Source organism: Carassius auratus, chromosome 7 (genome assembly GCF_003368295.1).
Source record: "Carassius auratus strain Wakin chromosome 7, ASM336829v1, whole genome shotgun sequence".
Taxonomy (NCBI): Eukaryota; Metazoa; Chordata; class Actinopteri; order Cypriniformes; family Cyprinidae; genus Carassius; species Carassius auratus.
Genome location: NC_039249.1, coordinates 35,822,512 through 35,850,322, shown reverse-complemented (window position 1 = coordinate 35,850,322; position 27,811 = coordinate 35,822,512). Strand labels below are relative to the sequence as shown.

At 37.6% G+C, this 27,811-nt stretch overlaps 1 protein-coding gene across 2 annotated transcripts in view; it reads right to left on the bottom strand.

The window, feature by feature from the left end:
* Window positions 1-19,405, bottom strand: part of plcb3 (phospholipase C, beta 3 (phosphatidylinositol-specific)) — a 56,366-nt gene extending 36,961 nt beyond the window's left edge. The window contains exons 1-2 of one of the 2 annotated variants that reach the window (XM_026268708.1): window positions 18,901-19,405; window positions 3,836-3,919 (exon numbers count right to left, since the gene is read on the bottom strand). In XM_026268708.1, coding sequence (XP_026124493.1) covers window positions 3,836-3,919; window positions 18,901-18,999 — 183 coding nt within the window. In that variant the 5' untranslated portion in view covers window positions 19,000-19,405. The remainder of the gene's footprint in view (window positions 1-3,835; window positions 3,920-18,900) is intronic. The other variant, XM_026268709.1, reaches the window with a different exon arrangement.
* Between the last annotated feature and the right edge of the window lie 8,406 nt (window positions 19,406-27,811).

The following is a 27,811-nucleotide window of genomic DNA, read 5'->3' as shown; positions in this document are numbered from 1 at the left end:
GTTCTAGAACACAACTTAATCCTGCCATTTACTGTATGTCACTGCCTGTAGAGCTCAAGGCTATATGTGAAATCTAGTATCCACTAACCAGGTACTAGATTTGCCTTGAAAATAGACCACACATGCCGAAACGCCCACAAACGTGTTACACAGAATAACAGGGCATTGTGATGGACACACATGCAAACCTGCACTGTCAATTCAGTGGGCAGCACAGGGACTTTGTGGCTCGGGCCACACACAAACAGCACAACAACAGAAAAAAACCCTCAGGAATACAGTGCAAGGGTGTGTTTTCATGCTCACAAAACCTGTTCGACCACAACGTTGTGTGAATGTGCCTCTCCAAAAACAAGTTTCATTTCTTTTTTTGTTCCTGGCAAAATCAAGCTTGACTGCGCATGTGCTGGCAAGCCTGTGAGAACGTGTGCGCGCTCTACAACTTCATCCCAAAAAAAAGAGAGAGAGAAAGGGAACTGAGAATGACATAAAATGGATTCATGGAAGTGAGGCTGACTTTTAACAACCTTTCAGTACTTAGAAGGAAAAGAAATGAAGTGTTTGACAATGGCATCATTAAATATAATAATAGCGACATTAAATATAAATGTGCCTGAATCTGCAAGCAAGTTACTGAAGAGACGAGATGAGATGAGATGGCCTCTTTACTATTAACTGGAGAGGACAGGCTCCCCAGAGCCAATATTCCCTACGCCAAACAAGGTTACTGCCTTTCCTCCGGCGAAGATTGGCCTAGTGTCCTAATACCATACCGCAACACATTCAGCGCAACACCAATGCAACATCCATATCGATTCAAATATGCAGCTCTCAGCTTCTCGCACCAATGTTAAAGAAATAAACGCATTAGCACCTTTGGCACATGGAGTAACCTCCAAATAAAATACTCAGCTAGCAAAATAAACAATCCGTTTTGGCAACTGACATGAATCTGCTGCTGAGTTAATGTGAGTTTCACACACTGTGCTGTGTCTCCTCAGACTGCAGAAAGTCCCTTCTCTGAATTTACTGGATCCAGCTTGAGCTGAGTCCCCATACCACACATACCACACTGATCAGTACGAGAACAAGAGAAAAGAGGGAAAACAACATATCTAATAACTATAGAGAGAGGATGGGAGGATGCCTTGATTGAATTTTACTGGCTAAAATTTAATTTGATTCATGAGCACTCACATGATAAGCCCACATGGCAGGAGGAGAGGGAGGGGGGAGACATACAGAAACAAAGAGATGACGCAGACAGGACTGATAATAGATAGGGCAGAATTGGCAGGACAGGTAAATTAAGTTACCATTAAAGACGGAGGGATATGTGTAGTCAGAAAACATTGCGATATCGATGCGGAATCTTCACTGCACAAATTAGGCTAAATCTAATAAATCTGTGTTAAAGCTACAAAATCATCATCACACACTTTTTTTTTTCCTCAATTGACCTATCGGTAAGCCCCGCCCCCCTTAGTTACTGTTGCTCACTCTGACAAACATACGGATTTGCTCACTGTCTCACAATGACAGCTGTCAGTGAAAACCTTCTTCCGAGGGGTTTCTGATAAATTTGGGACACAGATGGACCTTCAAGTGGGACTTAAATATGCCATAGAGGGATATATAAAAGATATTAAAACTAATATGTAAAAAAAAACAGATCACAATGCAAATGGGAGAATTACGTTACGGTCGTCACAATCGCAATGACAACATCCAAGAACAACACTGTTCATATACTGCAGAGTGAGATTAAATGAACTTATATTTAATATTTATATTTACGGTACATGACGTTAGAACAGTTTGCTATTTAGGTTTGTATGTTAGCTAGTTTTAGCTGGAGATACCTGGCTAAAGCATAAGATGACTTTAAATGTTCTGCTTGTGCAGATGAAAAGTATAACTTAATGAGGGTATGACATCCAGAAAATGAATGTTTTCTTCTTCATTGTGATTGGAGTTGAATGTTTAGGGACATTTTGCTCTGTTTTGGTTGGACTTGGAAATGGAATAAAATTAAATGACATTGCCTGTCCTCTCAGGATAACTGGAATTAGTGTTACAAGTACCCTTGGGACATCGTATTTCCATTTTAGTAGCATATACATCATTACACAGATGCAAGCTTCGGATCTTCCTCCATGGCGCTGAAACCTAAAAATGTCAGAGTTCCACTCACCGTGCAACTGATACTCTACTCCATTGGCTCATCTGCATTCAAGGGGAGGAGCTTAGCGATTCGTAAATTGTTTATCATCACCTAAGCCATAGGCAACTGTGTTTACAAGGATACTTGCAGAGACATCCATTTTGACAATTTCGCACGTATGTGTATATTTTTGCACGTATTCATTAGACATGAAAGTGACTCAGTGCAACGCGACAAAATACTATGAACTAGTGATGTGTCGTTCTTGAACGATTTTTCTTCATTTTGAACAAATCTTTTTATGTGACTCGGGAAGAACAAGTCTTCTCGGGGGGTGATTTGTTCAGTCGCACATGCGGAGTATTCTATAGGTTCTGTTCTGCTAGTAGTAGTTCACCTGTGTCAGTCAATGCAGTCTTGAATCGGAAAGAGAATTTATTAGTTCATCTTTCGGGTTTTTGACTCATTCCTTAATCACGTGACAGACCCATACACTAAAACCAATGCAGTCTGAGCCAGAAAGAGAACTGATTAGTTCATCCATATGATGGCAAAATCACTTTGATTTGTTTGTTTGTGTTTGTTTTTTTACAGTGGATTCTAATCTTCAAAAATGACCTTGTATGATTTATGTCTTTTGAGTTCACCCTTCAGATTAGACTATAGAACTGTAGTGTTTATTGTTTAGGATTCAAAATGTTATTTCATATTCATATTATATCATCTTATACATATATTAGACCAATATGTCGAGACTGCTTAGGAAAAGCAATTATTATATCTGGAAACTCAAAATATAAACACGCGCCTGGACCTAAGTTAACTTCCGGTCTGTGTTGTGTATATCGGTCTGGCTGCGGTGCCATCTACAAACGCAGTTAAAGTCAAGGTGATGAGTTAGACTGAAGTTGGGCTCAGGTGGCTGTGCTGCGGGATGTGTTTCCCATACATTTATTTATTTTTGGAGACACAATTTTAAAACTGATCGATATTCAAAAAGGCTTCGTTGAATAAACATGAGTAACGTAACGTTACATACTGCACGTTTAATAATAATAATTCCTTACATTTATATGTTTAAATATCAAAACGAGGCACGGTGTTTTTATAATCGCTGTATTTCTGAAGGAGGACTTGCATGTTATATATCTGATAAAGCAGCATGTGAGTGAACCAGCTCTGCTTTGTTTACAGCTGTTACTGGGGAAACCTCTATTTCTCGCGCTTTATGTCTGTGCTTTAAGACATCTCCTGCTGGCAAAGAATGAATTTGCATTTTCATTAAGTCCGCCTGATCCACGCAGCAAACATATTTTGTTTGTTATCAAAAAATATCTACTCTAGAGGGACTTTGCTGTTGTTATTGATTCTAGTTGGAGTCTACCGGAAGTTAAGTTAGGTCCACAAAAGCGCGCATGCACAGTAACGTTTGCTTATGTTGATGCCGTTGAAACCGTCTATAGCGTGAAGCCCTAACTTGTAGAACCTCTGGATACCTAGTGTCCTAATTAGTTATAAGCAAACTAGCAAAAGTTTTTTGCAATATTTTATGAAAATTTCTGCTAAATTCTGTTTAAAAACAAAACACAGAATACTTTGATAAACCTACATTAGAAGAGACTTGCTTGCTTAATACTATTTTAGAACTAGTGTTAAAAGAATATAACTGACCATGTTGTTCCCTCCAGACCAGTAGAGGAAGAATCCATCTGGGTCCACTTTAAGGGTTACAAGGCTGGGTGTGCTGTTGGCCTCCTGAAAGCACAGAAGTGAAAGAAGCAATTAGGGAGAATTCAGTACATTCATACAGTTTTGCTAACAACATCAGTACTTCTACAGAGACCAGCAGAAAGTCAGTCACTTATTGATATGAAAAGTGACGTGACATAGGCCACGACTTCCCCAACAGTTTAAGCAACTGAGATGGCTACAAATGAAGACTAATCACTGAGAAACAGACATAGTTTAGAACATTTATTACATAGAAATAATTGTTAATTCCATTGCAACTTCATTAAACTGATACTATGGTAACCAAATCACAGTAGCAGCCATGCCAATACTACATGTCAATGATAAAAATACAGCCAATCATCAGAAGAATGGCAGAGACAAAACATATGCATAAAGACCTGAACGTAAGTTAGATAAATGGGAAGTGCCCGGAATGGGTGGATGGTCCTGAGGGACATTGTGATTTAGAAATTAATGTAATGACTGAAACCAAAACCTCAAAAGGAACAAAGAGAGACATTAGAGGAGTTTAATGCACAAGTAACAGAAGCTGACTGCTGTCTACATTTGACTGGATTGATATATTGGCAAAATGTACACTTGTATTTATTTGTAAGCATGTTGGATGTACTGTATACTACACAAAATACTAGTTTTGTCAAATGATTGATCGTGATTAAATCGCATCCAAAATAAAAGTTTCTTTACATGATATATGTAATGTGTACATTTCATATACAAATGTAATATTTTTCTCCAATGTATACATGCATGTGTACATGTACAAACACATTATGTAAACAAAGACTTTTATTTTTGATGCAATTAATCGCGATTAATCATTTGACAGCACTACAAAATGCACTACAATTCGAAATTGAATAATATTTTAATAAGCAGTATATACTGTGCAGTTCAAAGTATGCTAACATTTCATACCAGTTTCAGGTGACATGAAATGTGTTTGGACAATCAGTTAAGAGCTAATCTTATCTGTGTGTGTTAGAGGTGAGACAGAAGTGACATTCAGCTGCTGAGCTGTCTTGTGGACTGTTTGCACATGATTCAATTAATCAAGGAGCACAGATTTCCTTTCCAACTTCTCTGAAATACTTCACCCAGTGCTGGGAGATATGAACATACACAGACACGCACAACAACAACAACAACAGTCGCTGAACACAATCACATACATTTGCCTGTTGACTGGTTTTAATGTTTGCATAATCAAATATATTAGTGTTGTGAACCTCCAAGTTTTATTTAAAGAACCGTTTCTTCTCTGTGTGCACAGACCTCTCAAAGACATCAGGTGATTATAATATAAAAGACAAAGCTAGAAAAAAAAAAAAGACAATCAGCATATGAGAAAGATAGAGAGAGAGCAGCAGACCTTGGTCAGGGTAAACAACATATTTCATCTGTCATGATTTAAAACAAGGATATGAAGGATAAAGTTCAGCGCGTTCAACAGGTCCTATGCTCTTAAAGGGAGAGTTAACCCAAAAATTCTCATTAAACTTTGGAACACAGACGAAGATATTTGTATTGTAGTGGCATCTGTTCCTCGACTGACTGCCTACGCAACTATCACTTTCAAGGCCTAGAAATGTAGTAAAGACATCACTGAAGTAGTCCATGTGACTCCAGTGGTTCAAATTACATTTTTATTAGGTAACGGAAATTATTTTTGTGTAATGCTTTTCCATACAATGGAAGTCATCTAAAATTGTTTGGTTACCAACATTCTTCAAAATATCTTCTTTTACAGTATGTTCCAGAGAGAAAAACAACAAAAGTCATACAGGTTTTAGAATTACATGAAAGTAAAAATGATTATCATTTTGGAGTAAACTAACCTTTAAGGTCCTAGGTTACTAATCTCCACAAATAGGAGTTGTTGATGCACTGGTAATAATAAACAGGTTAAACAACATCGCAACTTGAATGAACTGAATGAACTGTGTGAGTGTATATCATATTAAATGTGGTGTTGACCCTAACTAATGACCAGAGAGAAGGATTCAAACTTTCTTTTAGGTGAAATTTTGTTTGATGAACCATTTAAGCCAGACTGTGTCTGTGTGGAGGGGAGTGAGGTGACCCCTTCCCTGCAAGAGTCTCATTAGTGTGTGAGTGTACACACAGTCTTATAAAAACCTGTTAAACTTCTCAAGGTCAAACCCTAATGATCTGACACATACAGACACAACCGAAACATTAACAACACACACACACTCTATAAGTATTAGAAAAGTAAAGACAAAATTGTTCTGTTTGCTACCGAGTCAAGAAATCTGTAAATATGATTAAAAGATGAATATGAGACAAAACTACAGAATGACACATTTTATTCTTGGGTGATTCATCACAAAGCTGTTTTATCAGCTAAGAAGATCAGCACTTTTAGAGTCTCATCTCCCTATCTGTCGTGAGCATAAGCATTGGAACAGTTACCTCACAGGTCTTTCAGCTGTGTTCAGTGTTCAGCTGTGTCCTGTTGCAGTCAATCTTCAGATATCAAAAGCAGGGAATGTGTCTTATCAGTTATAGCCATTGCTTCTGCATTCTAAGACTTGTATTCAATGAAGCCAACTCTAAAAGAAAAGAAAGCAATATGGATGCTTAAAGAAAAGAGGACGTCAATTAGAACTATAGGAAAAACAAAGGGCATGGAGAAATCGAGAATTTGGAAACTACCGGTGACATCAGCAATTATTAGCACACCGTTATTTGTGAGTACCGCAAACGTCTGTGCCGTCAGAGTGCATTTTCTCCGCGGCCGGCCTTATTGTTAACAGTTAGGAGGCGACTTTCCCCCCGATCATGTTTACATGCCCGTATTTCTTAATAAGAACATGTAAAACAATAGGAAAAAAGCAAAAAAGATTTGCTGACAGTTTAAAAGTTTCAAAGTTAAGTGTAGGCTACATTCTACAATAGCCTAATTGCTGCAGGCTGCTTTACGTTTTTTTTTTTTTTTCACTTTTTTTTTTGTGCTTTTAATCTGTACTTTTGTTTGTTTGCACGCATTGTTAAAGGTTTTCAGCTACAAAACATGATGTGTAATGTTCAAGCTTATAGTGTTTAAGCTTGTTCAAAATGATGGAAACAATACATTTTGCAGAAAAATAACACCGGTCCCATTTAACTTAATTTAAATAAACTAATATTCATTTTTTGTGAGCTCAAAAATTCGAATGTGATATCACATCAAACGTGACCTGCTAACATGGATGCAGCTAAGATGCCACCGGGTTTGCTTCAGGGAAATTATATATCTATATTTTTTAAAGAAGCTTCCCAATGGAAACCTCGACAAGACGAATGCCTGTTTCACAGATACTCCATCTATAGTGCGTATGCAGTCCGAGTGCGTTACGTATGTGGTGCAGCACAGACTCGATGTGCTTTCACACAGGACGCGTTTGCTAGTCGGTACGTGAATGATCGCTGCACTGCTGCAGACGCACCGCTCCTGGAACGCACTGACGGACCGCAACCACATGAACGCTGGAATCAGTTTACATGGGTGCATAAAAAAAAAATGAAATGCATACGCACTGCGGACGGATTATGTGTGAAACAGGCGTAAGGTTGTTTTTGCACCTTGTGCAATGTGGAATTCATTTACAGCTTTCTCAAGCAGTTTGTGATGCATTTTGGAAACTTTTAGTCATTATTTTATTTGGGTAGCACACATATTCTGAATACCTTCGGCAGAATTCAAATGAGCCATTTTAATCTAGATTAATTCCAAGATTACAGTGAGATTAATCTATCCCACCTCTAAGATAGATAGATAGATAGATAGATAGATAGATAGATAGATAGATAGATAGATAGATAGATAGATAGATAGATAGAGTTTTGTTTTTTTTTACATTTCAAAAAGTGAAAATTTCATATATTCTAGATTCATTACAAGTGAAACAAAGTCAAAGACAATTTACAATTTACCCCAAAATAATATTAATACCTCAAACATAGCCAAAGCAAAAAATAAATTAATAACTTCACTTAAGAACAAAAAAAGGACAATAAAGGAACAAAGAAGATTGATTCCTGGTGTTTCTTCGCTCTACTCTCTTCCCTCATGATTTGCTTCATCGTCCTTCATATAGCCACTTGAACCGCGTGCACAACTAGATGCAGGTGCACTATATATATATAGTTGAGCCAAATTACAACTTCATCTTTGTGTGCACAGTTGACATTTGTGCATGTCAGAGGACTCCAAATGGTCATCTGAGTAAACCATTAAAAGTGAACTGAAGCTTGTGGCCTGCACACGACAGCAATGCATTCATTCTCTCAGACACACAGCTATTGCATCAACAACGTCAGTTATTTTAGTGGGTGAGTGGCCTGCTCTCTTGGCTCTTGGGTGTATTTGGCTTACAGTATTTACATGCTTTTATAGCTCTTACATAATACACACACACACACACGCAGACACACACACACACAATCTACAACATGACTGACTTGAACACCTTAAAGTCTGGAAATGCAGAAAGACAGTTGACAGAGGCGGAAAAAAAAATATTGTGAAAATCTGCATAATCAAAGCTACCATTATTAAACCAGGGTTTTGTGTGTCAGTATGTAAATTTTATGAGCCATCTTGACAAAATGCAGCTTTTATGTTAAGACGTTACCTTTGGACTTATCAGGGCATAGACAAACATTACCCAGGAGTTAATTTTGTGATAACCACCTGACTGTACACTACCCCTCTTATCCAAGGTTACTTTTCAAAATAAATAAATAAATAAATGGACAGTATATACTGATTTGTGTCGACATTTTTGTATTATCTTATTTGTAGTTTTGATTAAAGCTTTAGTTAAGAATAATACTCAAAAATATATGACTTAAGTAATAGATACAATGTGTTTAATATGTTTAAAATAATAATAATAATAATAATTCATTACATTTACATAGCGCTTTCCTAGGCACTCAAAGTGTTTTACATAATCAGGGGGTTTCTCCTCATCCACCACCATAAATGGATACAAGCTGTACATATTAAAAGGGGTCATGAATTGAGACATGAAATTTACCTTGATGTTTTGACATGTAAGAGTATATTAGTAGTTCAAACCTTACCTGTTAGTCCAAAAATTGCTTTTATTGAAACCAAGATCAGAAAATGACTCATTTCAGATTTGCACACATTTTGATGTAATCGTGCAACACGAGTCTGCTTAATTTTAAATTATACACAAAGCGATCAAAGAATGCTCCCGTTATAATCGATGAGGCTGTCAATCACACAGCGCAAATTTATATTCAGTGAGGCAGTCTACACTGCAAAATTATTCTCTTATTTACATTGTTATGATGAAAGAATTTGTGAAAGTGCAAAACTGAAGTTGCAATGATAATAAGATCACTGAATTCATGCACTCAACAGTCTGTCATTGGGTACAATGCTCATGGCTGTATCATTTCATTAAAAGAGAGTTCATCTTTATATTATGTAATCAACGAATGTTCAGCAAACAAAATTATTAAGCAAAAATAGCAAAAAAAGCTCTTTCCCTGTTCGGGCGAATAAGCGAAAAGACGAATATGTACCAAACAATGACACGACCCGATCAAACAGAAACGCTCACTAGTGCAGTAAATGTCACAGTGTAGAAGCATTTAAAGTGTCCGAGAAAGAAGCAAAATCAATACAAGCATAGAGAAGCGAGAGACTGATTACTGTTGCATCTCAGGTCTCCAATAAGAAATGGAAGGGTGGCTGTTGCTGGTTACTGTATGATGATAGAAATCGCGAAATGGCCTTAAACAAGTAGAACGTAAACTGCAGAATGTTATGTTTTCAAATACACGAACAAAATACTCTTCATGAATGCCATCACGTACAGTATATACAGCGCCTCAGAGCATGTGACCAAAATCTTATTGGTTGCCCAGTTTTCTTGGCAGTATGTTAGAAAAGAAAATAGTAGATCTCTCCATAAATAAGAAGAAAAATAAGAAAAACTCTGCAACATGCAGACAAATCAACAATAGTTTATTTAAGGCCTGGTTCACACGGGACGATTTTAAAATTGTCGGCCGGTTTTCCAAACCTGAGAGACCCCACACACGGCGATAAAAAAATCACGGGTATAACAATTTTGGTCGTTCAGTGTGTGGTGTGCAGCCACACGGCAATATCAACACATCACACACGAACCGATTTGACTCCCGAGCATTCCCAGGTCAGACGGGAAATCTCGCAAAATCCCTCGAGATCAAACGTGGCTTCAGAGTAAACAATCATGGCGGACGAAGAGGATGCAGTGGCCATAGTTTGTGCTTTGTTTTTAGCGGAAAAACATAAGAAAAACAAGAAAAGGCGATGGTCAAAGAGGTGGAGACAACGCGATCATGGACTATACTTGCTACATCATGATATGGAGGTAAGTTGTTGTTTTATCTCTTAGAAATGTTGTTACGTACTACACAGATTAATAACCGTTGAAATAAACGTTCATATATTTGTTTCCATGTACTCTGGTGGACTGCAGTTGTGGATGTAGTTATGCCCATCGACTTTATTTGTATTTGTTATATCTGTTATATAATATTCGCCGGCTGTTTTGATTTTGTTTCACGGTACTTCCTCACCCCTCGTCACCTCGCTTTCTGATTGGCTACACGCCACAGTCCACAGGCTGCGTGATTGTTTGTCCTCGGGGGACACCACACACGAGAAGAAATCGGGCCAAATAAATCCAACATGTTGGATATCCCCGATTTGAGATCGGAGCGGTCCCGACGTTCTTCCAAGCAGAGGAGAGCGGTCTTAATACACCACACATGGCAGGAATATTTGATCCGATTATTTTACGATAATCGGAGCATCCTAAGATTGTCCGAAGGGGTGAATCGGGGCTAAAATCGGCCTAATTATCCTGTCGTGTGAACCAGCCTTAAAATAAAAGGTTTCAAATCACAGGATTTTCATACTAAACATTTGTCTGTGTGAACAAGTTTTTATGGGAGCACATTTATGATATTTTCTTCATTTACTATAAATTAATAGAAAAGAGTGACCAGCACGGTCTGTTCAACAAAATAATGAAAGCCATACTGATTCCAGATTGGAACAACACAAGTATGAGGCAATGACCAATGAGCAAATGATGGCAAGTTTAATATTGGAGTCAACTCTCCCTTTAGCACATATTACCAAGAGGGATAAAAAAAACAACCACATAAGTAATGACAAAGAGTGGAAAGAAAATGCCAAAGAAATCCCAGGTTAAGGTAAATAAACAAAGAAGGGAGAAAGGAAGGTGGAAGTGAGACATTTTCTAATGCTCTATAAAGGCTGATTTACAGCAACCTTTCATAGGAGTGAATGACTTGGTCTGAACTACACAGACACAGAAAGGTCTCCTTCCTGAATAAGAGGGTTAAACCGAAGGAGAGGAAGGGCTGGAGGGGGTGAGCAGAGGTCAAACACACCCATATGTGAACTATGGTTCATTGACTCGGACACATGTTCAGTTTGAGTGTGCAATAATTACTCTGTTCTTCATGTTCCTCTTCAAGCTCTGTTTTCTCCTTCTGAACGTGTGCGGAGGCTTGTTTTACAGTGAGGTGAGACTCCATTAGCAGTGTGGTAAGAGTCAACAAACGCAAGTACAGCTGCACTGGCCCACCTGGATAAGTGTTCCCCTCTCAGCCCTTTCCAGGAAACTGTTCATAGACAGCTCTTATCCTGAATAATCAGCACAGGTGACAGTAAAGCTCCCGAATGCATGCATTTTCTTGTATTTGTGATTTGCCACTACTTGTTTCCTATATATCCTTTCAAATCAGTTGTTTTCTGGAAGCTAACCAAAACAGCATGCTGACACATATAAGATGGTATGAGGCCGGTCGAGTTTCACATGTTGCAAACCACATCAACCACTTGCAATGTGCATCTGTGTGCACTTCTACAGTAAATTTCTGAAGAAAAAAAAACTAAACAAATATTACAAAATATGAGATCACAGCACTTTCTTCTAAAGCAATATTGTCCTTAAGTAACACTGGCCGATCAAGTTTCAGACAAACAAACCCAGTCATTTGCCTCCTTTGAGATCAGTGCATTCTCAATGAGGTGCAAAAGTGTGAAAATGGAGGATTTTGATTGGAGTTGGAATCAAAAATTTGATCACTTAATGATCAGCCAGTGAGCCTTACTTTCAGCCATCAATTTACCATATTTGATGTGCTCTATGTATGTACAATATGTGGATCAATGTTTATATGTATAAAAAAAAGAAAGAAGAAAAAAAAACCTAAAATATATGTTTATTATATATAGTGATTGAGTTTCTTCTGAAGACTTGGACTAAAATGCTCAATTCCTATGGATTAGGCTACTTTTATGCTGTTTTGTTTTTAATCCTAAAAGTTTTGGTAGAATAGACTTTCCATGCAAGGACTGAGTTTTCATTTTGGGGAGAGTATTTGATTTTAATATGTAATATGTAATATGAATATGTTATAATATATAACCAGTTTTAAGTCTCAAGGGTATATTTGCAACAATAGCAACAATACATTGTATGGATCGAAATGATTGATTTTTCTTTTATGCCAAAAAATCATTAAGATATTACATAAAGATCATGTTCCAGGGAGATATTTTGTACATTTCCTACTGTGAATACATCAAACCTTAGTGATTAGTGATATGTATTGCTAAGAACTTCATTTGGACAACTTTAAAGGCAATTTTCTCAATATTCTGATTTGTTTGTACCCTCAGATACCAAATTTTCATATAGTTTCATCACCAAATATTATCCTATCCTAACAAACCATACATCACTGGAAAGCTTATTGGTTCAGCTTTCAGATGATCTATGACTCAATTTAAAAAAACATTGTACCCTTATGTTTTGTGGTCCAGAGTCACATATGCTAATATACACAAACTAGAATAATTACATTAACAGTTATTTTTTTTTTATAGTGTCATGCTGTCATCATTCCATATGCTTTTTTCTAGAAAAAATTTAAGTGTAAGGAGTTTAAATTGGATTATTATACCAAACTCGAAAAGAAGACTTTGCCTCCACATTTCAGAAGACCACTGGTGTTCATGCACATGTGTTCTGACGGGGTGTGTGGGCTTTTGTGTGACAAACACTGGATAGACATGAGAGGAATGAAGAAATGAGAAGGGGAGGAGAATGCGATCAGTTTGGAGAGAGGACAAACAAAAAGTTAAATGAAAAACATAAGGAGGAAATTAACGAGGGAACACATTTGAACTTACACTAGCATGCACAGTTTGAAATTAGTCGAGAATGCTTACAAGAGTAACATGTTGCTAAGAGGTTGGTATATATGATTCTACATCCTCCCCAGAAGCCTGTGGATGGTAAGTGAGCAGCGCCACATGGTACCATCACAGAGACAACAAAATATATCTGAGAATATTCAAGAAACAACAAAAATCTAAGGGTAATCCAAGGGAAAGGTACAATTTGAAACCTATTTTTTTCTGTGTTCTATGAGCACCAACAAACACACACTTGTTTTTCTATTCTTTCTTGTAGCTTGAAAACTTTGTGTTGCAAGCGCTTCATGTGTCAATACATCCTCCTTATGATAAATCACTTGTTTTATTACTCATTTAAGATGATTTGGATAAGAGTCTGCTAAATGAATAGGCCTAAATATATATGTAAATTCTGTGGTGCTCTGGTTGGTTGCTCACTAGCTAAAGTAAAAGCGGACCAAAAAATTTAACACAAAATTACCCAGATTCTTCAACACCTGTACGTTTCCTAGGCTAAATGTTTTGTCAAAAGTTAAATGATCAGCATCGCTTAACTTAGTTAGATTCATTCTGTATATATTTTCCAGAAAATGTAAAAAAAAAAAAAAAAAACTAAATTACATTGATTTCATAGTTTGAGCATGAGTCTCTATACACAAAAACAAACTGCCTAGGATATTTAGGGAACCATAAAAAGGTAAACTACATTGATATTATAATACATAGAGCAATTCCCTTCACAGGATGTGCCAAGCTCTTGTGTACACATGCGCACCAGACATGACTAAACATGCACAACTCCTTTCTTCCTCAAAGTCAAATAGTCTCTTAAACACACAGACACACACAAAACACAGCTCGTCACCCTTGATATAGTCAAAACATTAATATTAATATTTAACTTGTGGGCTTAACAGTGTGAGATTTCCAGATTTACCACAGCTCATACAAACACAGTTTGGTGCCTGCTAAACAGAGCAGTTAGCATGAGTTCACAGTGAAGGATGAGAAAGAGTTGACAAGTGGGTCAGCGATAACAGAAGTAGACTCTAGTGTTTGTCAGTTGTTGTTCTGTGTTTTTCCTGTGATTTTCTCCTCTCTGCCTACATGGTCTCTAATTTATGTGTGCCTCAGCATGCCTGGCGTCACATCTCAATATTTTCCCCCATGCTATCTCCTTGTTTGGCCTCCGTGTACGAAACCTCTCTCCGCTCACGCACAGTTCGCCCTCCCCTCCCAGAATTATCCTCCTACACCAGCCAATCCCTCACTCAAGTCACCCCGTGTGTCCAAGTCACTGCTGTTTTTCTGCTCCATTGAGAGAAATGCTTGCATAGTTGCTTGCAGTTCACACAGTTAATCACAAACCCTAAATACTTCCTGTGGAATTCCCTTGGAGAGAAAAAGATGAATATTATAGTCCCTGTGAATCATCTGTCAGATTGGTTTGTTTAGACAGAGGGTATGTTCATTCCAAACCCAAACCATCCTTACTGGGTTTGGACAACACTTATTCGCGTTTGAAAAACATGCAAGAGAGCTACATCTGTCTGTCTTTCTCTCTCTCAAACACACACAAATAGGATCGGTCACTATATCCTATGTTTGACGGGGTCTACGTCCTCATGGCTCCAAAATATTCCCCTAACAACAACCCTAGGTTCTCACTTTCATCAAAGACACCTGTCAAGCGGAAGACTGAGGATAAATTTGCAAGTCAAAGCTCACAGCTAGCTGATTTGCTCAGGGGCATCAGTACTACAACACGGTCTTCACTGAACTTCATGCAAGGTCTTAACATACACATCGTTTTTTAATGTAAGTAAATATAAACTTATTTATGTCATTTATTCCAGTAATGGTAAGGGAGAATTTTCACCAGCCATTATTCCAGTCTTCAGTGTCACATGATCTTCTAGAGATCAGTCAAATTAGCTGAATTGGCGCTCAAGCAGCATTGTTATTAATAATAACAATAATAATAATAATACTGAAAACAGTTTTTTAGGATTCTTTGATAAATATAAAGTTAGATAGAACATAACTGATTTTAACTAGAAATACGTAGTAACATTATAAAAGTCTTTACGAAAATCACTTTAGATCAATTTAATGCACCCCTGCTGAATGCAAGTATTGAGTTTTTTTAAATAGCGAAGCCTTTTCTGCTTTCTAATTTTAATTACATGACTCCATTAAGTTGCTCAGTTGGGTGTTGTAATCAGGAGAAAATTCTCTTCGTACATTTTTCAGCTATATATTTAGCAATGCAACACAATGTTAATTTTCATAAATAACCAAACTCAAGGTGAGCACAGTGAGACTGATCAATCAGAAGAGGAGTGACAACTGTATTTAAATGCAGCCAGAGAGGCAGGTGTCTTGATGAATGGTATTAAGTTTAGCTGCAGTCCATTCCATGATCAGCTGGGATCCCGTCCAAGTCGGCTTTCAATCCCAGACTAGCCGAGTTTTGGTTAATGGTTCATTGAATGTTTAAAGGTGCACTAGAGCATTGCGTCTTACTGTCCGTCTCACACCAGTTCATTCTGAGAATCAGATCATGTATTATAGATCATTAGATCACATCAGTAGCCACAATGTTTCACTACAATTTCCTTCAAAGAGAAGGAGAGATTAAGAGCGCACAAAAAGGAGGGTGGTAAAGAGCCAGAGCTGAACAGAAAGTCACTGTTGCATCAGCTTCTTCCTTGTTGAAGTCTGACATTCAGCACCATGTGGAACTGAGCCCTATGCTGTTTCATTTCCTCAGTGCACATCATCAGAGACAACTGCACAGTGAGCAAGGCATGAAAGGGACTTAAACACATGGCAGACTGTTACTTCACAAAACAAAAAGCCATACCTTCACTGAAAGAGTTCAGGCCCTGACCTGACATAATTCCATATTGTGAGTTTGTTTGCTCAGCTTGAAAGCTTTTATCCATGTCTGTGTTATTTAAAAAGATCATTCAAAATGCATTATGACATCAGAAATGCTATGTGACTTATACCTTTCATCTTAGAGATAAAACTGTTTCTCCCTCTTATGTAACTTAACAGCATTTACCGATGATCTTTGAACACCATTAGTAATCCATCTATTTTTGAGTACAGTAATATGGGCTTCAAGACCCCCTTAAAGGCACAATATGTCATTTTCGCCGCTGGAGGGCAGGTAATCAAGATAAACAAAGACCAGGTGGCAACGTTTGATGATGCTGTCTGTGACTTTAGTGTAGTATCATGGGAACTGTCATCTTCATCCCCACGGCTGATGCAATCCGACGGGACTTGGGCAGAAATCATGTTCATGGATTATCTAATAATTTATTAACATAGCAGAATGAAGCAGGGTGAGACTGAAAGGAGGCTGCTGAACGAGCGTGACACACAGCTCGAAAGCAGCGGAGCTTTTATTATCCCACAGTCGACCGCTTCTGCTCCTTCTGGTCATGCGTAAGTGGGGGGAAATAAAAGCAGCTCTGTTTTATCATACTAGATACGTTTGAAAGTTCTGTTAGAATGCTACTCTGTGCAGTCACCACCGGTCTATTAAAACACAACATGTTAAAGGGTCTTTGGTGTTTCCATGTTTTCTACAAAACAAAACCGGAAACCGAGGGGTTATGACATCATTGGAAGATGACACAATGAGACTAGGGACACGGAGTCCATTTCACTAGTTAAAATTGCTTATTTCTCTGGATTTGAACATTCATCAAAACATTTGGTATAATGCAAGCACACAAGTCAGCAAAATATATAACACTAGTGGTTTCTGGATAATTTTAATATAGAAATCTTACATATTGTGCCTGTAAGGAAAAGTATTTTTATCTAGACAAAAGTGTATTATAATAGGGAAAAAAAAGATATATTCATTATTTTATTTTTATTAAATTATATATTAGATTAAATTATATAAATAATGAGTCACAATTTGAGTAGCAAGAGAGTTTAAATAACTTTTGAGACACAACTTCCTGGTTAGCTTCTTCATTAAAAGATAAAAATAATAATAATCATAATAATATTTATTTGGCTCAGAAATTGCCTCTATTGCCTAGACAATAGAAGGTTGTGGTAGATGGACTATTATGTCCTTAACTATAGCTATGACCTCAGATAAGGATATGCTAAGATCTCATTATCTTTAAATACAGCTAGTTATTTATTTATGAATGCCTCTAAAGACAGACTCATCTGCCAATAGATGTACTAACACGCACTCTTCAAGTGAAATGCTGTTTTCTATCCACAATGGTCAGAACAGTTTTATATTATTGAAGGTTTATGACAGCCCCTCTCTCTCTCTTACAGACACACATCTGAAGCATGTCTATGTAGCGTTAGCCCAATACAAACTACTCAGCATTTAAGGGCTGCTTAAGTTAATTATTGATGACTTTTAAGACATGAAGTGCATCAAGTTGTACAGGCCACATTCTCCTTCCTCAATGTTACTCTTATCAAAAGGTGTTGGCTCTTTGAGCTCCGGTTAAGAGCAGTGGGGATCTGCTAAAGCAGTGCTCAGTGATTTGATCAAATACACCCCCCCCCCTCCCAATCCTTAAAGGTAATTACAACTGTAATGGCTGTCCAGTGCAAGATTTGAAACATGATCTGTACACCAACACACACACACACACACACAGGCCCTTGTTGCCAGGTGAGAAACTACGCAGAAGAATTCAGAGATGGTGATTTCTTGTAAGGTTAAACATATGGGTTTATGTGGCCATAAGGGGGGATTATTTTTTTCCTGTTTCCACTGAACGCATGCATTATTAATTTAATAATTTATTCTAATTGCCTTCATATGAGCAGAATTTATGTGATTCTCAAACCGTCCCGACAGTTTAGGTTCCGGAAGTCTTCCTTCATATAACATACCTAAATTAACTCATGATATCATTACACGCTCCAAAACCCGAAATGTGAAATTTTTTTTATTATTTTATACATACAGCAACTACAAATAAACATCTGCTGTTCATCTGTGAATGTCTGAAGGTAGGTGTTGGATCACGTTTTTAAAAGTGTGATGTGTTCAATATTATTTACTTTTTTTTTTACAAACAGATATGATGTTAATCTCCTAATATCACTTACCTAATGCCTAACAGCTTTCTGACATAATATTGTGAGGGTGCTTTTGAACTTCTTTTCTTCCTGAGACATGTGAAAAAAGTTTAAAAGACCCCAACATCAACAAAGTTTGCGGTCTAATGGCACTACGGATAGGGTTTAATAATCATGGATCAGAAAATGCTCCTGATCCACGTGTTTTTGTCTGACACTAAACTGCTCTACAAATCAGTCGAGAAACTGCATTAAAGGGTTAAACTCCAATCCAAGCGACGCGAGTCATGGATTTCATGATGTTACACATTTAGCACACTTCAAGAGAGACCGTTTCTGTCTTTGTTTCTGTTTCTGAGTAGAGAATAATATTATGATTGTAAGCAGAACAACTTAAAAGTCTTTCGAACTCCAAGGTATGAAGAAAAACACAGCAAACAAAACACAAGCGGAGTGTTAATAACATGAGACTCAGCCTGAACACAATAACTCGAGATCTAATAGAAGAGCGTTGAACTCCTGATCCTGGGTGTCAGATGTTCCCCTGTAAATTACTTCAATGTGTAACACTAGTCGACTATCACGCCACATAAAATCACAGACAGGCGGACGGACGATATCTTCTTACCTCGTCCCATTTAATAAACTTGCTCCCCCGTTTGAGCACCTCATGGACAGACACCGGTTTGAGCTGCAACGCGTGTACTCCCGGTTTCGCCCCGGCCATGGCTGCTGAATCGACGGGTGGCGACGCCTCTGCTTCTCGGTTTGAAGTCTCTGACCTTCAGTGGATAGAACTTGAGCCCTCTCCAATGCCTCGAGTCCGGCTGGCTCAACGCACGCGGGCGCGACTGTCACACATTCACGAGCGAGCGCAGTTTATGACTTCAGCGATTGTTTATTCATCTAAGCGCTTATCACGGCAAGGACTTGAATTTATATTTCCCTTCCTGTCCGTCCATCCGCTCGGTAATGATGAGATCCCAGTTCAGGAGAAACTTTTATTTGACTTTGGTCCCCGCTGGAATTTGCTCCTCTTTTCCTTCATGTTTTCTCCGAACTAAATGAGTGCGCGAGAAGGAGAGAGAGAGAGTGAGAGAGACGGACGGACGGGGGGAGTAAGGAAGTGAAGGAAGAAAAAACGAACAGACGAGGAAGTGTTTTTCTTTTCTTTTCTTTTTTATCCTTCTGTCTTTCTGTTGTCATTCCATTATTTAGAAACGTACTGCTGCTAGGATTTATCTAGCATGAGGAATCATAGTTTTCGCTCTCCTCTTGTACAGATTTCCCCTCTTGTTTATGCTTGTTTTTCCTCTTTCCAAGGAAGAATGTTAAACACGAATCGCGCTGTGAGCCAAAGAATTTGAGTTCTTATGAAAAAACAAACAAAACTCATTAACTAGGCTATATGGTTATTACCTCTAGTTATCATATAGGCTAACCTAGGTTTGTTTGTTTTAAAAAGTACATTATATTACAAAATCACATTTTACTATCTAGACAGAGAATAATAACACAGCATACCATAAGTGATACGTATATATTGCAAGATGAGTGACAGTTGAATAGATTTATGTTTTGCACATTTTCCTTCCTTTTTATCCCTAAATTGGGCAAGTGATGGCTTACCCTCATCTTAGTGAAAGTGAAAATTAAATTAGAAGTGTTGATTGTCGGCATTAGTTCAAAACTGCTCATGCTGCCATACTTTCGAGCGTTTTTACAGCGGTGTGCATTATAATTAATCACATGATTCTGTTGAGCTTATGACGGCCAATCAGAGGCGTCCAGATGAATCAAAGCTGGAGTTTTGTTCAGTGCTCTCAGGCAAATTCTCTCATAAACAACAAAGTGCAGATATAACGTTAAGTACAGTAAGATATTTACTAAACAATGTAGACAGCTTCAATGATTATAAAGGATGTTTTTAAGATAGACTTAATTAATTTAAGCCTAAATGTTCTTCATTAAATTCCTGTATATTTAATTTTATTTTTATTTCAAATTCAAATTTTAATATTATGATGAACATTTTTGGTCAGAGAGCCTGTTTTTTGAGCTGCCCTGTGTTTATGCCTACATTCACATATAGTGTGTGAAAAACGGTAGGCCTACGTGAAAAGTAGTGTGTTTGAATGCATAAAATAGTAGGTGAAAACTACCCAGATGACTTACTACTACTGGCAAAGTTCAGAGATGTATATCTAGTGGACACTAGGCCATCCCGTGAGGTCACGGGAGAGGAGTTGTAAATGACAAAAGTAGTTTGTCCAATTTACATACACGCATTCATACCATATAGAATTGGTCTCAAACTCAATTCCTTGAGGTCCACTCTGCAGAGTTTAGCTCCAACCAGCTCCAACTCACCTGCTTGTATGTTTCTAGTAATCATAGTTAGAAGGGAGAGGTAATTATGTGAGTATAGGAGAGCATACTGTAAGTCTAAGTGGACGTCCATGACATGCTGTGTCCCACAAGGCTCAATTATTGCTCCGCTCTTGTTTAGCCTGTATATGCTTCCACTAAATCAAATAATGAGAAAGAACCAATTTGCCTATCACAGCTATGCTGATGATACCCAGATTTACCTAGCCTTACTGTATCTCTAAATGACTACAGTACCATTGACTCCCTCTGCCAATGCATTGATGAAATTAACAGTTGGATGTGCCAGAACTTTCTTCAGTTAAACAAGGAAAAAACTGAAGTCATTACATTTGGAAACAAAGATTAATTTCTTTTGGAAACTAAAAATCAAGCCAGGAAGTGTGATTCTGGAGACAGACCTTAGTTTCAGTAGTCATTTCAAAGCAGTACCTAAACAGCATACTATCATCTAAAAAACATTGCAAGAATTAGATGTATTGTTTCCAGCCAAGACTTGGAGAAACTTGTTCATGCCTTTATCACCAGCCGGGTGGACTATTGTATTGGTTTCCTCACCGGCCTTCCCAATAAGACCATTAGACAGCTGCAGCTCATTCAGAACACTGCTGCCAGAATTCTGACCAGAACCATAAAATCTGAGCATATCACACCAGGCCTCAGGTCCTTACACTGGCTTCCAGTTACATTTAAGATTGATTTTTAAGTACTTTTACTCATTTATTAATCACTCAATGACCTAGGACAAACATACATTGCAGATTTGCTCCCTGAATATAAACCTAACAGAACACTCAGATCATTAGGATCGAGTCAGTTAGAAATACCAAGGGTTCACGCAAAACAAGGCAAATCTGCTTTTAGTTATATGCCGTCCACTGTTGGAATCAGATTCCAGAAGAGATCAGATGTGCTAAAACATTATTGGATTTATTGAATGAGCACTGTGCAATGTCTGAACTGATTGCACTGTATTTTATGAAGTGACGTGACATACAGCCAAGTATGGTGACCCATACTCAGAATTTGTGCTCTGCATTTAACCCATCCAAAGTGCACAGTGAACACACACACACTATGAACACACACTCGGAGCAGTGGGCAGCCATTTATGCTGCAGCGCCCGGGGGGCAGTTGAGGGTTCGGTGCCTTGCTCAAGGGCACCTAAGTCGTGAACTCTACTGTATTTAATGCAAACCGAAATGAGTGCACTGTCTTAAATTAATTTTAAATATAAAAAAAAAATCATTTTCAACTTTTTTAAATTCCTTGTTTTATTTTTATGTTATTATTATTGTTTTTTTTTGTATTATGAATATTATTATTATTATTATTTATGTAAAACACTTTGAATTACCATTGTATACGGAATGTGCTATATAAATAAATTTGCCTTATCCTGAAGACCTTGACTAGCTGGATCAGGTGAGATTGATTAGGGTTGAAGCTAAACTGTGCAGAGCTGTGGCCCTCTAGGAATGAATTTGAGACTAATGATATAAAAAAAAAAATTCAGATGAAGTACTTACTCAAAAAGTATGTTATTTCGAACATAGCCATAAGGCATTCAGGTTAATTCTTTCTCAAACTGGAGGAAATAGAAGTGACATGCAAAGATTGATGTTTTAGGGTGTGTGTACAACAATGTACACTGAATTGCTGGGCACTAAAGAATGCATGCACTTTTAGCATTGTGCCAAATGAATTCCAGCATCTCCAGAAGACAGCGTTCAAAGCACTTTCGGTATACTCAGCAAATCACTCGATTAAATTCTAAACAAACGAACTAACCGCAGTTAAGTTAATATGTTGTTAAGGTCAAATGAATCAGCTGGACTAGGGCTGCACGATTATGACAAAAAACAATTGCAGATTATTCCCTTGAAATTGTAATTGCGATTATTAATTACTATTATAACTATTTACACTGAATGACGTTTATACCATTGTTTGATGCAACTGCATGCCATATTTTTATATGAAAATAAACAAGCTGAAAACACTATAATTGAAAACTATACAATTGATTTGTTTCTTCTTTAAATTATAAACAAGTAATGAAATAAATGGTATTATAATGATCAGTGTTGGGTATAGTTACTTTGGAAAGTAGTTAGTTAGGTTACAACGTTACCATCAATTAAAAGTAATCAGTTATGAAACAGCGTTACCTATTCATAAAAGTAACGCGTTAGAGTACTCATGCGTTACCAAAAATTAAAAGCCGTTTGCAGCGGCTCACACATGACAGACACAGCCCCCGGCCCCTTTAAATGCACCTAGAAGTCGTGACTCCCGACAATGAATAACGTCAGACATCCGACTAAATTAACACTGCAGGATAACAATAACAGGAAAGACAGTCAGCAATAGGCTATTCCACATGGCGTTTTATTTTTGTATTATAACAGAACATATTATTAATCAAAATTCGCACCTACCCAGCCCGGGTAGCCTAGGCTACTGTATATTATGAGCACCACAACATAACTCCTGATTTTTCTTTAACTTTAAATAATGCAGTTATCAAAGTACAAGTATGCTTACTTGTAAACACAACCTTAAACAGGCTTGCAGATTTAAATCCATTTAGAAATGATGAACAACCAGCCAGCCAACGATCTAACAGAAATTAACAGCTGCCTGTCAAACAAAAATGATAACAAACCGAATTAAATCCTTCACTGCCACACAGTCAAATGACAAATCGCTTAATAGCCGAACTAATTATTATTAAAGTGTCACTCACAGTCACAAGCCTAAATTCGCTTTAACACAGTCCTCTTACATTTACTCTTCAAAGTAGAGATTAAAACGTAGCGTTAAATTTGAGGTAGAATTTTTGGCGGTCGACAGAAGCTTTTCACCAAAGCAGAGTGTGCATTTTACCGTTATGTTCTTTTCTTTTTAGTTGACAAATTGAAAATAATGTGCGTACTTCCATAAACCAAACGCTGTCCTCTCTGCTATTTTGCCGGAGTTCGGGAAAAAAAAAACACACACACAGGGTCAGGCGCAGGGCACAGACGCATCACAGCCATTGACTTTACGATCACAGAGCTTCGGCTCCGCTGATACATCCGCAGGTGGCACAGTAGACCTAGGCATACTGTCTGACAAAAAGCAGGCTGCAGTCGGGATTTTCCTTTCCTTAAAATAACGGATTACTTTTTTTAAAAAATAACGAAGTTACTGATTACTTACGCACGAAACTAACGCGTTAAGTTACAAATGTCAGGAAAAAAGTAATTAGAGTACTCTAACGTGTTACTTTGTAACGCGTTACCCACAACACTGATAATGATATACTAAAACTAAATTTAAAATAATAGGAAAAACCCTTAAGATAGCATTTAGAAGAAAAAAAAAATAGAATATCGCAAATGGACTTTGAACGATTACGTAATTGTGGCATCCGTAATTTTTATCCCGATTAGAAATTCTATTAATTGTGCAGCCCTAAGCTGGATGTTTGAGACACAGATGATAGTCCTCATGTAAGCTTTCTCTGTTTCTTTTGGTGCATACAGGAAGGTTCCAGCTTGTCAGCACCCATTAATATTGCCTCCCTTCCTCCTTCTCATTCCTGAACAGGTGTCCTGTTCCCAGAAAAAATATACAGAAATTCTCCTGGGAGAGCGAGAAAGTTCTCAACTTTTATTACTTTTTGGGACACTCACCGCACACAGAGAGCCACACATTTTCAATGTCAAGTCCAGCTAGGCCTCTCATTCTGTGCTCTGAATGTGTCATACAACTCTGGCTGTGAAGAATGAGATTTGTGGACTCAAGAGGGCATGCAACTTTGGCAAAGGTGGAAAAAAAAGAAAGTTTGATGCAGAATAATAACCACTGCAGAGAGAGGGACAGATGAGAATATAAGGTCATGAGAGGAGAGATAAATGAAACTTCGATAAGTGAGTGATTCAGTCACTCTAATCCGAGACTATTTCTGACCAAAAGCCAAGCACTTACAAAGACACATTGTGTTTTAGCCCAGACACACAAGTTAATAAACACACACACACACACACACACACACACACATCCTTAACCAGAACATATTTGATTTTAAATATGCAATTTAAAGATGTCATCCGAATGTTCTACAAAGTTCCTTCTTTATTATTTGCTTTGTCATTCCCCCCTGTTTTACCTAATGAGAAATCGCTGACACAGTAGCAGCAAAGGCAGATCACATTACTTTTTAGATAGCAGAAATGTGTGCCAAAAGCTCTGAAACCTCCTCAAAAGCTTCTTTGTTAAAGTCAGGCAGGACTGACTTGAGGTCTTGCACAGTCCACTGTTGCCATCTAGTGTTATATCACACACATGTAACATGCAATCAACCATGCAGGGGAATGAGTGAATCTTGTAAAAAAAAAAAAAACTAAAAAAAAACACAACACAGGGCTACATGCTATATAGTATTGGGAAAATATACATGTAGCATGCAATTGCTATAATATTTTAGAAATGGTCTGAATAGAAATGTTTTTCAACCAGGGGGCTTCAGTAAACTTCCAAGGGGCATCAAAATGACTTAAAATTATAAACAAAACAAGCATTGAGCGTTTCTTAATTACAACAACGTTTTTCTTCCCTCTAAAGAACCATAATATTTAAGTCAAGCTCTCGCTCTCTCTCTGTTTAAAATCATTATCCTTAATCCTTATCCAGTAAATTATAAACAGCTGGAAAAATCCCAAGGCCTTTGATTATTGTAGTGAACAATAGAGGTCTAGGACTCAAAAAGGCTTAGAAGCACTGTGGTAAAGGCTGAATTTTAACACAAATGCTAAACACAGCAGCTGTGTTATAAATGCACTGGTTTCCTCGTCGTTCCTTCAGTTTCTCTCAGTGGCCACAGCTGTGGTCTCATCAAACTAATCTCTCATCAAAATGGCGCTTTTGTTTCCTCTCCCCACCCTCTGCAGGCATCCTCACTCCGTTCCTCTCCAGATCCCTATCTCACTGGCTTTCTGTTGTTATACCCCTAATCAGTTTCAGTCTATCTTGTTTGTTTTGATGCCATCTTTCACATCCACCAGGTGGCAGCCGTGACACCACTGAGATTAATGTCTTGGTTAATTTACACCATGTATACAGTGTGTAGGCCTACTGTCTTTCCCTGGGCTGTATTTTCCGGTTGTGTAATTTGATACGTGTCGGTCAAATTAATTTTGAGGTAGTCATTTGATATTGGGTCAGCCATAAAGACCATGAATCATGGATAAATTATTTTTAAGGAGGGGTTTGATGATCAGAGTCATAGCTAACTACAATGTTTATTTTCATGAATAATGTTTTGAGAATGTGCTCTGTAAATCTGCACAGGACAATGTCAAATGAAAGGCAATTCAGACTCCTGACGGAACCACGGATATTGCACATGCGTTTATTTCAGCCTGGTACTGCTGCTATTTTTGATTACTCAGGAGGACTGAATGTGCCTGAACTCTCACCTTGAGCTTTTGCCTGGGTGACTGCTTGCGGAAATCGAGGAAGACAAAAAAAGAAAAAGAAAAGGCTTATTTTGAGTAATTTTACCTCCCACGTTTTCGTCCAACCTCATAATAATTTCACCTTTTATAATACAAGTATTTATCCCACACTACACACCACAACACATAAGTAAAATTATAAGTGTTTAATTTCATAAGGTGGATCTGACATTATTAACAGTTTTTTAGCTGTTTGAGTATTAACTCTTCTTAAGAGATTATTACAAGTTCACACAAGAATCAAGTCACAGATGCAGCACATGCACACCCACTTAACCCTCACACACCTACTGCATAAGGATTGTGAAATGCAGAGAACATAGCAGGGTTGCAAGAGACAGGTACAAACTTGCTCAGTAGAAAATCAGTTATCAGTAATAATGTCTTAAAGACGTATTCAATTATTCAAATATTTGTGCATATGTCTAAGTGTATGAATGCATGTAAAGTATGAGAAAAACTGTGTCACAGTAGGCTATGCAGTGTTTACTGGACTGTAAGATCCAGACACAGTATTTTGAATAATTCATTGTCTTCATGCCACTGGTAAAACATCAAAGAGGTAGGAATGTTATGTAGCCTCTATAATCAGCCTATAGCTAACATTCAACTTTTTTATTATTTTGTGTTTGTTTTTTTTTTTTGTTTTTTTTTTTTGTATTTTAACTTAAGTTTTGACGTCATTTGAAATGTCTTCTGTCCTAACTGCAAGAGTAGTAATTTTGCATATGATTTCATATTAAAGACTTTTTTTGTCCCAATAGTTTCAGTGGTTTTGGACTAGATGCATTCAATTTGTGTAATGTTGTTACCTCAGTGATGTTGTTTGGTTATCTTTTTGTTTGTTTTCATACCACACATTCACATATGGGTCTTTTTTTGGATTCAGTCACAATGAATTGTTGTATGATATTGGCGGTTTATTATCAGTAACCCAGTCAACGGTTTGAGAAGGCTAGTTATGTGATGTCAATTTGGTAGCGCCCATGAGGGGCGACCCGCTCCACATACAGCTTTTTTCTAGAACAGTGGTTTTCAAACCGCTCCTGAGAGCACCTCCAGCACTGCATATTTATTTTCTTTATGTCCCTTACCTATCACGTCTGATTCAACTCATCAGCTCATTAGTAGAGACTGCAAGACCTGAAATGGGTGTGTCAGAAATAGGGAGAGATACAAAATGTGAGGTGCTAGGGGTGCTTGCAGGACCGGTTTGAAAACCACTGTTCTACGTAGAAGACTGGTTTGTCTGGAGGTAACAGACAAAAATGATTATTATTAGTGTACACACAAACAGACGATAACGTGCTGTGTACTATGAGTGAGTTATGTCTTCTACCACACGCTCAAGCTCTTTAAAGTTGGACGGATTTTGATTTAATTTGAATGTTTTTCTATCAACTAGGGGGGAAATAATTCCAAATTCCAAAAGTGATTCCAACACATAATTTCTTTAAATGTAAAACTTTTAATAGAGCATTTTTTTTTTTAGCTTTAACTGGTTGTTACGTTTAACAAATGAAAAGTTCTGGATTGGCTAGTTAGCTAGATGCTTCTGTAACAGCCATGAGAAAAAAACAAAAACAAAAAAAACAATAAAAAAGCTAGCTATTGATGAGTACCCAAAATCTAGGAGACATCGTTTTA